Source organism: Misgurnus anguillicaudatus, chromosome 2 (assembly GCF_027580225.2).
Source record: "Misgurnus anguillicaudatus chromosome 2, ASM2758022v2, whole genome shotgun sequence".
NCBI classification, from domain to species: Eukaryota; Metazoa; Chordata; class Actinopteri; order Cypriniformes; family Cobitidae; genus Misgurnus; species Misgurnus anguillicaudatus.
In genome coordinates this window covers 8,843,078-8,856,472 of record NC_073338.2, presented here as the reverse complement: position 1 = coordinate 8,856,472, position 13,395 = coordinate 8,843,078, and the positions used below count along the sequence as shown (strand labels likewise).

The following is a 13,395-nucleotide window of genomic DNA, read 5'->3' as shown; positions in this document are numbered from 1 at the left end:
TTGGGGGAATAGTTGATTGCCAATGAAGTAAAGATGAAAATATTGGAAATCAGTCTTTCTCTCCGTCGCTCGCACTCGAGGCAGCGTCATGGTTGGATAGCGCAGATGAAGGGGCGGTATCTTTATAATAAGATCCCCTACCTACGTCATGGGGGGAGCGAAATCCGAATGACCTATTTATTCACATGCTTGCAGAGAGAGCCTTACCAAAACAAAGTTACAGGGTTGCTATGTTTCATGTTTTCTGGGTTGATAGAAGCGCTGGGGACCCGATTATAGCATGGAAAAAGTCTGATTTTCATGGAATGTCCCCTTTAAAGTGCGTCTCTTTCTCTCTCTCTCTCTGGTCCTTCTCTTTCAGTTCTCTGCCTCTCTCTTTTAATAATGAATTTAAATAAATGTGATAATTAATTTAAGTAAAAGCAATACGATGGCACTACTTTATAAAGCGGACGGTGTGCGACCCTAATACTTAAGAAAATGACCGTCATTTTTACCCGTCTGTTAAAAAATTACACTGTAAATATTAATTACAGTTTTAACTTGGCAAATAACCAAGGTTTAAGTGGGATAATCCACGGCTAGCTATGCATTAAACACTTCACAGAGGCAACCAGGTTCTTTGCCTCTAGGTCGTGCATTAAAATCATTTAATGCATGGCTAAACGTGGATTATCCCTTACTTCAATGTGTACATTTAGGGGTCTTTTAATAGTAAAATACATTCTCTTAATGCAGATTCCATTATTGTGTAATTAGGAGGGCTAAACATGATGGCAGTACATATTTATGCAAAAACTGTATGAGTGAAGTTTTTTTGACATAATGAAATTAAATGCAATAAATTAATTTATTAATAACTTGTATTAATAAAATGTATATATTAATACGTCTAGGGATTTATTAAATTAAAAGTGATAAAGATTGCATTTTCATCAGATGTTTTAATTACCAACAAAAAGAAAACAACACTGAGCCAGTGGTATTATTATAGACCCTTTTACAGCTCACGTGATCAAATAGCCTGCGCGCATTTTGGCAAAGGAAGTGGTGTTGTTCCTCAGTGGTTCTACGTGTTAGCAACTCAGAAGGTTTCCCAGCATCAAAATGTCTGGTTATTGCGTTTGGTTGCAATAATATAATATACCAATATACATATATATCTATCTGGCCACTTTATAGTTGGCCATCTGCTAACGTCTTCTATCCACTCCACTATAGTATATTGATCTGGTAGCTGTGTTGAAAAAGTTGATAAGTCAACTTTTTTAAATAATTTTCTCTGTCTGTGTTACTTCACTGCTGATTCTTGCCATACTTCTGTTGCCAAAATCTCTTACATTTATTTTAGTCTAGGACTAGTCTAATCCATGGATTTTAAAGAAAGACCTGACTGAGACAAATCCGAGAAGATTAAACCCGAATCCGACCCGAACCAGCGGCATTTTTTGACCCGAATGTAAATGGCACCAACGTGTGTGCAGTCTGCAGCACCGCATGCAGACGTCAGACAGAAAGAAACCCAGCTGGACTTGCAACCAATTTGGCGAGCTGCTCCATTTGTTTGAAGACGAAGACGATGTACATTGACTGACATCTCTGTCTCAACGAAAATTAACCTACCACCAGCCACACAATGTCGCAAGCGCTCTTGGCAAACAGAGGAGGGGTTTCAAAAGGACATTGACACACACACGCGAGAGAGTTCAGGTTTTCGGGTTCATTCGACAAAACACATTCATTTTAAATTACCTCAGATCTCGGGTTTTCGAATCTAAGTGGACCCATAAAGACCTTTTTCTTCCAGGAACTAACTGAAGTCTCCATGAATCATGTGACAGCCGGGCTTTTTGGATCCTAATAAGACCTTAATTGGCTGCTTCAGTTCAGTGTTTGATTAGGTTTGGAGCTAAACTCTGCAAGACACCGGGCTTCCAGGAGTTTGGACACTCCTGGTTTAACAAATAGTTTTCAATATTGACTTCAGTTTGTCATAAGCTACATAAAACATCCTATAGTTTTGCACAGTCACTATAACGATTATTAATAAAAACCAATTAAAAATACATAGAGTTTTTTATCTGGGTTGAAAATGAGAAGAATAAAGGACGCTAAAGATGCCATGCTGCCATTGTTAAAGAATGAAACCATGCTACTGGGAAATGGCTGAACTACAGTAGTGTGATGCTGAACTTCCTAGTTGTCAGAATGTGACTCCCCAACTCGGCCTTCGTGATTTTAGGATGGAAGAAAATGTGACATATTTAACAAATAGATTTTTCCCTGAAAGCCCTTTGTCTTCTTTTAATTGTTCTATAGACCCCTTGCACGTGACGTCACGCTCTACTCGCGCGAATTATGGACGCCATGATGGACGGCGGAAGTGCTATGTTGTAGACGGACGGCAAGCCGAAAAAGTACGTGTTTGTGTTCGTTAGGGTCATTAAATGGTTATTTCGTGTTACTATGATGCACCTATCATTACAGAAAAGTGGCATAAATACATTATTTTTACATGAATGTTATTGTTTAATGCTGCAGTGACACCATAAATTTCATAGCTGCCAACTCTTACGCATTCACCGTGAGACCCACGCAATTGACCCCATTCTCACGCTCTCACGCCACACATACATTTTCACGATGTAAGTAGCTAAACCAGTGCTCGCAGTACTGACACTTTTATATTTTAGCGTACCTTCACTGTCTTTTGCGTGCCACCTTCTCATGTTGCTGGTACTTTGCTGCAAAGAGTCAAAGAGCATTTCACTTTATGTGGCGCTGCGCAGGAAGTTCGGCAGCGAGGACAACAGAGTACCGCGAGAGCAAGTCGAAATGTTACAAAAGGGTCCGCCTTTACCTTGCTCTCGCGTTACTCTGATGTCATACGCCGATCAGTCAGCTCCGCACCAGTCGAACACACAAAGCGTCAAGGTCTGGATGAAAAGCAGAGACCTGCCCGGATTCCACGCACGCAGATACCCTCAGAAAACAGCAATTTTAATCTACCATCACTCGCGTGTGCATGTTTGCAAGCAGTACAAGCCTGCGTGATGTTTGCGGTGACAGGTTTTAATAAAAGAGAAAAAAGTCAATTGATATTTGACATCTATAAACAATAATATATACGAAATATAATTATATGGTCTTGACATACACATTATCTGTTGCTTTAGTTTAATATTAAACTATTCATTTGGTTTATTTTATTGTGACAGTCCCTCTACCACCAATCACAAATCATCACTTTACGCTTCTCTTTCTCAGTGCATATACTGAATCAAAGCTGCTGTTATCTGCAGTTATACATTTTACAGAGACCAGTAGCCTATTCATTAGATTTTAACTGAACTTTTTTGGCACTTTTATCAGAAGGAAAGCATAATAGAAGTGTATAAAATAATAGTAAAGACTCATTTAAACTCAGTAAAAGCTTTTATTTCAATTTAATTTCTAAAATATGATTCGATTTGCATTGTGAACCATTTTAACGCAGTCTTTCCCAACTATTTAACACAGAAATAGCTAAAATCCACACTATTATCAATTGGCAAATGGTTAGGACTTATATAAAAAATTATTACCACAAACCCCCATCCCCCCAAAAAAAATCTCACTCCAAGCTGAACTCAGAAGTTGGCAGCTCTGCAGACTTTTAAAAGCCTTAAGATCAGCACCAGTGTATGGGGATATCCCGTTTGCCACATGGTACAAATCATGCGGGCTGAAGTCGGGCAGACTCTGCGTTTAATGAGGTCCGTGAAAATTGAAGGAGGAAGAAGGTAAGGGTCGGTATCCAGTACCGCTATCTCTAACTTCTCTAAATAGCGCTTTTTGTGAGGACCTACCAAATGTCCTACCTCGACCGATAACGGCACAACAACTTCCTTAATATAAGAAGCCATGTATTTTAGTGTAATATATATTTAAACTGTTTAAAACTAATCAAAAATCCCGCTCGTCTATTACTAATCAACCTAGTGCGCCAGTGATTTTGCCGTCCAGCATGGCGTCGTCACGTGGTCTAGGTCACGTGTTTGCAAAGGGTCTATAGTAAGACCTTTAGCTGTTTTTTTTATTTCTAAATTAACAGATATTAACAGATATAGTAATGATCACAAGCCCCAGGTTCAGCTCAGTTAGATATCAATCATATTTGTGGAAACATTGGTATGGGTGCCTGTTAAGACTCTCATGAATCAAAGTATGTTTTTATGTTTGTATGTATTTATTCCCTCTGTTATGTTGTATGTCATGATGTTGGGCCTAGAGCCTGTAATAAAGTTTATATAACAGAATAGTAAATGTGTGTGTTATCATGCTTTAATATACTTTATATTCAAATCTCCTAATAAATGTAATAACACATGCTAACAAATGTATTTAATTAAAGGAATAGTCTACTCATTTTCAATATTAAACTATGTTATTACCTTAACTAAGAATTGTTGATACATCCCTCTATCATCTGTGTGCGTGAAAAGTCCGCTCCCCTTCTCACTCTCATAATGGGAGAGGGAGGGTGTTACTGCGCCGAGTCGAAGCACTCCCAAAAGTGCCACCACGCCACAAAACACAGTTCCTCCTCCAAATCCGCCCAGAAAAGCGCCACGTTCCACCCTGCACCACCAAACTTGCTCGCACAACCACTCGTCTCAAATAGGAAAAACGTTGATGTGCCTGGTCACTTCCAACCCCATCTCCGATTGGCACCATTGAATGAATGGGGCCAAGCCAAATGCCATCGAAGCGCCACAGCGCGCCCCAGCGCTTACGTGCACGAACACAGATGATAGAGGAATGTATCAACTCTTCTTAGTTAAGGTGATAACATAGTTCAATATTGAAAATGAGTAGATATTCCTTTAAAGGAGATATAGTTGCAGTCACACATTTAAAAAAAAGTACTGCTGTCACACCTTATGTGTGAACCACATTCTTCCACTTCACAACTACACAAACATTGTAAATAAACTTTTAATGGGAAACATGAGTTTAAAAACAGTTGAGTGTAAAAACAGAGTTAGTTGAAGCAAAGATAAACTTCCCCAAAAACCAGTCAGCATCTCATGTGACCACCATGTGCCTCACATCTAATCTCCTTTGCATAGAGTTAATCAGGTTGTTGATTGTGGCCTGTGGAATGTTGGTCCACTCCTCTTCAATGGCTGTGCGAAGTTGCTGGATATTGGCAGGAACTGGAACATGCTGTTGTATATGGCGTTTCAGAGCATTCCAAACATGCTCACATTGGTAATATGTGTGATGAGTATGCTGCCCATGCACGAACTGGGATGTTTTCAGCTTTCAGGAATTGTGTAAAAATCCTTGCAACATGTGGATGTGCATTATCATGCTGCAACATGAGGTTATGGTCATGTATGAATGGCACAACAATAGGCCTCAAGATCTCATCATGGTATCTCTGTGCATCTAAAATGCCATCAATTAAATGTACATGTGTTAGTTGTTCATAATATATGCCTACCCATATTATAACCCCACTGCCACCATGGGTTACTCGATGCACAACGTTTACATCAGAAACTCACTCCCCCACATGATGCCATACATTCATCTGTGAAGAGAACACCTCTCCAAAGTGCCAGACACCATCGAATGTGAGCATTTGCCCACTCAAGATGGTTATGACAACGAGCATGCAAGATGAGCATTCATGAGAGACACTGTATGCAGGAATTATTTGGTAATGCAAACCGATTGTTGCCAGGGGCAGATTATCCATAGACGGGATATCAGGCGATAGGGGGCCACCAAGGGATCCACACATGGACCAAATGGAGTTTTTAACACAGCGCGAGCAGTGTGCAAGCACCCGTGACAAAATGGGAATGGAAACTCAATCTCTGATCCTTTTTCTCTGTTCCTTCATATGCTAAGTTGACTTTCACCAGAGTGAACCAAACATGACATCTAAATCCTTATTTACTTGCATATGTATGTCACTAAAAGTTCTCCAAATGAACAGTACACACGACACGCACACCATACACAAACATTGTAAATCAATATATTGTTTATTTGTGAATGGGTAGGCAGAATGATTTTCACATCATTTTAAAGAAAAAACTTTATACTGCTAGATCCTGTTTTGAGAAGTCTTGGGAAAACATGTTTAGTATGGGTTTTGTGGACTTATATCAGTGACTTAAAAATTATGCTTTTTAAGAAACCACGCATGAAGATTTTTATCTCTAAAATACAAACATGTACATACATGTTGATCATATAATATTGTAGCCCAGTTTGAGCTGAAAACAGTGTTATGAGACTTTTGCCATTATTATGTATTTAAGCAACTGAAAAAAGCACAAATGTCAGTGCAGGTCAAAACTTCTCCAGGGCCCTAAAAACCCCTTAGACCCCAGAGGGTTAATTAGACATTGCAGGGATGAGAGATAGAGAGAACGGGAAAACTTGTAGCCTATCAACACCCAAAACATAATAAAGAATAAAGGTCTTAGACTAGCCTGGGTTTCCCCATGCTGCCTTGCGCGCAAATTTATTCACGCTGCAAGTCTAGCATGGAAACTATGAACCAATTTTGCCCATGAAATAGGGAACCAATCACAGAAAGGGGAGGGGGCAGCAAGACGATGACGACGTCTATGTGACACACCAAAGTAGTTTTATTTATCCAACACAGCAACAGACGTGAAGTTACTTTTCAATGCAGCCTTAGACAGTGTTCTAAGTAGATTTGAACGCAAGTTATCAAAATTAAAAGAAATAAACATTAGAAATACATGTGTAATAAATTAATATAATATACAAGTTTCACTTTTTAAATGGAATTAGTAAAATAAACTTTTTGATGATATTCTTATTATATGACCAGCACCTGTATAATTTTTTTTCAGAGACTTAATGCAGATGAGCAAACAATAAAAATCACATTTTGCAGAAGCAAATGCAGACATCAAATAGACGTCTCTGAGATGTATGTGTGCTATCTAGGAGTGTTCAAGTAAGCCAGAGATGCACAGATGCAGCGCAATAATGCTGTATTTAGTATACCATAATGACTTTGTGCTAAAGGCGGGCAGATTTGGCTTACACGAGCTTTACAAAGAAATTACAGATTGGAAAAATGTATAAAAAGTAAACTGCCAAATTGGCTAGCAATTTTGTAACTCAGCTGATAGGGCTGACTGTTACAATTTGACAACGTTACAGTACCTGCCATTACTGATTTTAATCTGCATTTGGCAGGTATTATGTGCTTACAGAGCATAACTCAAGAGTAATTCTTATTAGGTCAAAGCGCTTTTAATATAGATTTTAGTTTCTCGTTAAAGTCCAGTTACAGCCATTAGCAGACGTATCAAATACTGATCTGGTAGACTTCCGGTTTAGCATCTGCCATGTGAGGGAGCATAAGTCAGGAGCTCCGCAAACCAACTTTTAAATTTTGTTTCATACTTTGATACAGCACTAAATATATACTTTTTTCTTTTACATCTAGTTTATTTTTGATTACTTCACCTCTAACAATAGTATTTAAATCAGACGTATGAGTTCCAACGATGTCTAAGACGCAACGACAAAAGAAGGCCGAGTCGTCTGTTGCCGCCGGCGGCTCGCCTTTGGAAACTGTGGAACTTTCCACCCCTGAGGGCGCAGCGATCATGGGGGCCATCAACAGGCTCGAAAGTGGAATTTATGCCAAATTTGACGCGCACGCCGCTGAAATTCGAGATTAAATTTCTCTGATACGAGAAGAAATGCATAACACAATTTCATCTTTCAAAGCGGATCTCAAAACCCAGAATGAGCGCTTAACTAACCTGGAGACAGCTACCTCGGAATGGACGACAAGTCTTCACTCTCTCGAGCCTACGGTCGTCTCTCTCCAGAAAGTGGTCGCCTCATTCCAAGCTAAGTGCATTGATTTAGAGTGTCGTTCCCGCAGATCCAATCTTCGCTTGGTGGGAATTCCGGAAGGTTTGGAAGGCCCACAACCTACGAAATTCGTGGCGGATGCTTTGGCGGAGATATTTGGTCTTTCTGAACCTCCACTTCTTGCTCACGCACATCGTACAGTTGCACCGAAACCTGTGGAGGGTAGCCGACCGCGAGCCTTCGTAATTTGCTTCCATCGTTACGACGTCAAGGAGGATATTTGGCGAAAGGCGAGCCGTGGTGGGCAGCTTAAGTTCTGAGACAAAACTGTGTTCATCTTCCCGGACTTTCCGCCTGAGATTGCTAAGAAACGGGCTGCATACTACGAGGTTAAACGTCTACTGAGGTCCATGCCAGATGTTAAGTACGGTCTAAAGGGCCTTACCGGTTTCAGAATTACAAAGAACGGCGCTGAACATTCGTTTGATACTCCAGCCGCGGCGCTGGCTTTTGTGAAACAACACCTATCACCTGATTGAACACCTTCAAACGTGCTGGAGCTATAATTTCTCATTTTCTCTCGGTCAGAGACAATTGAAAGCACTTTATTCAGATGTGTGGTTTAATATGTTAGAATTTATTCTTTGATTATAGTTATCTTTTATACAAATATAGAGGATTATAAGTCCTATTTTATATGTATCAGAATACACTTGCTGTATTTGTTATTTGTTTGCGGAGATGCGTACCAGGTAAGAATCACAATAACTCGCACGCACATTGGGGTTTTTCCTCAGGGTAGCGTACGCTACAGTTGGGGGAGTGTTAGCTTAGGTCAAGGGCGCTGGGTGGAGGGTGGCAGTGAGGGCGGGGGGCGGGTCTTTGCGCCAGGGTTCTTAAAGTTTGTTAATATGTTTGCGTTTCCTTGTTCATCTCATAAGCACACGACTGGGCCATTGATCCTTTGTATGGTTTCATACTTTTCTGTACTTGCTGATCCTTGCATAATTATTTGGGTTTTACATAATACTTTATTGGTCTCCTCTTTTTTTTCTTTTTCTTTTTTAAATGATGGGTGGTAGGGCTAATGAAGATGGTTCGGTGAGATGGGTCAGCTGGAACTGTAAAGGTTTGAATAATCCAGTCAAACGTAATAAGGTTCTGACTCATCTTAGGAAACTGAAAGCCAGTTTTGTGTTTCTTCAAGAAACTCAACTCTGTTCATCAGACCATTTTAGATTAAAAAAAGACTGGGTGGGTCAAGTCTATCATTCACATTTTCAGTTCAAATCTAGGGGCTGTGCAATTCTGGTACATAAATCCACGCCATTTGCCGTATCACAAGTAATTGCAGATCATAAGGGCAGATATGTCATTGTAACAGGAACATTGTTTTCAACCCCCCTAATTCTTGCTAATGTTTATGCCCCAAATTATGATGATGTTTCCTTTATGACGACCTTTCTATCATGTATACCTGACCTTCACTCTCATTCATTAGTCCTGGGCGGTGATTTTAATTGTGTGATGTGTCCACAACTTGATAGGTCCTCGAAAAAAGCTATACCTCTTTCAAAATGTGCAGCGATAATTCAATCGTTTCTACATAGCTATGGTATTCGTGATCCATTTCGCTTTATAAATCCTTCCGCAAGGAAATATTCATTTTTTTCGCATGTACACCATTCTTATTCACGAATTGATTATTTCTTTTTAGACAACAAACTTCTTCCATATCTGCAGAATTGTTCGTATGAAAGCATAGTAATATCTGATCATGCACCAGCTGTTCTGGAACTTAGCTTTCCAAAAGCACCCCCAAAGCATCGTCAGTGGTCCTTTAACACTGGACTATTAAGGGATAAAGAATTTGTAAAATTCATTTCTTCACATATATCTTCTTTTCTTGAACTTAATAGTACTCAGGGTATGGCTTATTCTACCATTTGGGAGACCTTAAAATGTTATCTGCGTGGTTGCATAATTTCATACTCGTCTTCTAAAAACAGAGATCGAAAAAGGCAACTAGATGAATTGTCTTGTTCTATATCAGCTATTGACAGTCAGTACTCACTGAACCCGTCTCCCAACCTTTATAAAGAGCGTCAGATTTTGCAGACAAAATATGATCTGTTATCGACGGAACAGGCTGAGAATTTGTTTTTACGAGCTCAACATAGGGTCTATGAGTTTGGTGATAAGACCGGTAAATTGTTAGCTTATCAAATTCGTAAATCGCAAACGTCACGCTTGATACCCCAACTTAAGCTACCTTCAGGACTTATTACCACTGACTATAAAGAAATAAACTCTCAATTTAAACAATATTATGGAAATTTGTACACCTCGGAATCTCCTCAAGATGTATCTGTCATGAAAACTTTCTTAGATAAATTAGATTTCCCCACCGTAGAGAAAACTTTGTGTGATTCTTTAGATGAAGATATTACAATTGAAGAAATAGCTGATGCTATTGCGTCCTTAAAAACAGGCAAGACCCCTGGTCCCGATGGTTTCCCGTCTGATTTTTATAAAGCATTTTCTAAATTACTATGCCCTGTATTGCTTTTGGTTTTTTTAGAGAGTCTACAAAATTCCAAATTGCCCCTAACCCTCTATCAAGCTACTATTTCACTAATTCTTAAGAAAGATAAACCCCCCCTAGATTGCGGTTCTTATCGTCCCATTTCACTTTTAAATTGTGATTACAAGATACTAGCTAAAGTATTAGCCTTTTGGGTCGAAAAAACTTTACATGAAGTCATTTCACCTGATCAAACCGGTTTTGTTCGTGACAGACAGTCTTTTTTTAATATTAGGCGTCTTTTTAACGTTTTGTACTCACCTCATTCCAACAATGCTGAAGCTGTGGTCTCACTAGATGCTGAAAAAGCATTTGACCGCATTGAGTGGGGTTATCTTATAAATGTTTTGGAGAGGTTTGGCTTTGGTTTAAAATTAATCTCTTGGATAAAGCTACTTTATGCTACCCCCAAAGCATCTGTACGCTCAAACAATATTGTTTCAGATCCTTTTTCACTGTATCGAGGCACAAGGCAGGGCTGTCCCCTCTCCTCTTCTATTTGCTATTGCTATTGAACCTTTGGCAATTGCTTTACGTGCTGACCCAGAGGTGCAAGGTATTTTTCGTGCTGGGCTAGAGCAGAAGGTTTCTTTATATGCTGATGATCTTATTTTATTTTTATCCAATCCCCTAGTCTCAATCCCTCGAGTCCTTTCAATATTGGACTCATTTAGTACTTTTTCAGGATATAAATTGAACTTTTCCAAGAGCTAATTATTCCCAGTAAACTCTGCTGCATTAAGTCTATCATATTCAAATTTCCAATTCAGAGTTGTTAACAACCAATTTAGATACTTGGGTGTCCAAGTGACTCGTAAACATGCTGATTTTTTAAAACTAATTTTAGTCCTTTATTTGATCTCACAAAATCTAAGCTTTTATCATGGAAACCCCTTCCTCTCTCACTGATGGGAAGGGTAAATGTGATTAAAATGAACATTCTTCCAAAGTTTTTATATCTATTTCAATGTCTGCCCATATTTGTTCCCAAGTCATTTTTCTTATGTTTGGAAAAAACTATCTCATCATTTATCTGGAATAACAAGCCAAGGCGAATAAGTCTAAAGCACCTTGTTAAGCCAAAAGAGGTGGGAGGTTTGGCTTTACCTAACTTTCAAACGTATTACTGGGCAGCTAACTTTAGAAGCCTGCTGTACTGGTACCAGCATGATCTGCAACTGTGTAAACCTTACTGGGTGCAAATGGAGGCTGTTTGTTGTTCCCCAGTCACGTTGACATCTCTGCTCTGTTCTTCTATTCCCTCTACTCATAGACCCCACCTGCCCACGGTGTGTTCATTCTTTCTGGTCCTGTCCTAAATTATTAAGGTTTTGGGGAAGAATTTTTAGTTGTATGTCAGAAATTCTTACCACAGTAATAGATCCCAACCCATTGACAGCTTTATTTGGGGTCCTTCCGGATAATGTTAAACTTACAGCTTTAGAAAGAGATAATATTGCACTTTGCACACTGCTGGCTAGAAGACTTATACTAATTAATTGGAAGTTGCAATCTCCACCAACCTATCGTCAGTGGGTTTTTGACCTACTTTTTGCCCTCAAACTGGAAAAGATTAAATTTGAAGTCTCTGATTTATTTAGTTGTTTATATGTATATGTTACTATGCTTATATGTTTGTTTGTATACGAGTATCTATTATGGGTGTTTAATTCTTGTTTTTTCCCCTTCATTTCATTTTATAATATTCTCACACTTGTACTGTGCTTGTGATGCTTTTCATAAAAAAAAAAAAAATACTGATCTGGTAAGAGGTTGCAACCATTTAAATTTTTTACAAGGTAAATATGAGATAATAAATTAACTTGCACTTAACACCTAAAGGCACTATAATCGAATAATGTGTGACGTCACTTCTTGTTGATGTTTGAACTGTTTTCAAACAAACGGAGCGTAGCTAACGCCCCCCCTCCCTCTCCCGTCCGGCACATATAAAAAAAGGCACATATAAGTAAGTATACAATAGGCACATATAAACCCCAACATGCAATACGTTTGTATTAGTAAACATTAGTAAATTAATCAACTAACATAAACAAATATTAAACAATATCATTTTTCAGTATGTATTAATTCTTGTTGATGTTACTTAATGTCCATACAGTTATTCATGTTAGTTCATGGTGCATTAATTCATGTTAACAGTTACAACTGTACTATAGAAAATTATAAATTAGCAATAAAAAACAAAACATTTACTGCATATACAGTACTATAGTACCTTTGTTGATGACCAAAAGAGCCGTGAAGATTATGACTGATGCTGATGCCATTGCCGGTCATTGAGATGAGACTGGTGTGGTCAACCAGTGGCTTGACTTAAGAGGAAGCTCTGCAGCTAAACCACATCCACCTCCTCCCACCAGTAACATCACAGATCTGATGCTGCAGTATACTCTTAAAAATATACTTTTAAAATGAAGTATTAACCCTTAAATGCATGAATGTTTCTTTAGCGACACAGAATGTTTATTTAGCATCGATCTTTAAACTTCCTCAGTAGTTATGTGTAACTTAAACAAATGCCAAAGAATATGCAATGTTAAAATTTAGCAGTAACAGCATTCTATGCATTGAAGGTTATATTTATTAATGCATTCTTAATGCCATATATGGCTATAATGAAAACTGATTGATCTGATTTGACATGTCCAATTCACCCAACCTCCATGTTTTTGGCCTAGTGGGAGGAAACCGCTGACAAAAGCAGAACATGCAAACTCCACACAGAAAGCCCTCCTGAGCCGGCTGGGGCTCTAACCTGCTGTGAGCCACTGTGCCGCCCCGCGTTAAAGGTTAAATAAAGCTAACTCAAAATACACTTATACACTTACAATAAAACATGATTAACATTTTCTAAGTGGTATTATTTTTTTGCCAGAATATATTTTTAATAGTGTTTATTAAAATAACAATGTTCCACTGAGTCA

The 13,395-nt window shown here is 38.7% G+C and overlaps 1 protein-coding gene across 3 annotated transcripts in view; it reads right to left on the bottom strand.

Annotated features, from left to right (window-relative positions):
* Positions 1 to 12,817, bottom strand: part of LOC129441630 (CD48 antigen-like) — a 34,544-nt gene extending 21,727 nt beyond the window's left edge. For all 3 annotated transcript variants that reach the window (XM_073872326.1, XM_073872338.1, XM_073872332.1), the window contains exon 1: positions 12,687 to 12,817. In XM_073872326.1, coding sequence (XP_073728427.1) covers positions 12,687 to 12,738 — 52 coding nt within the window. In that variant the 5' untranslated portion in view covers positions 12,739 to 12,817. The remainder of the gene's footprint in view (positions 1 to 12,686) is intronic.
* Between the last annotated feature and the right edge of the window lie 578 nt (positions 12,818 to 13,395).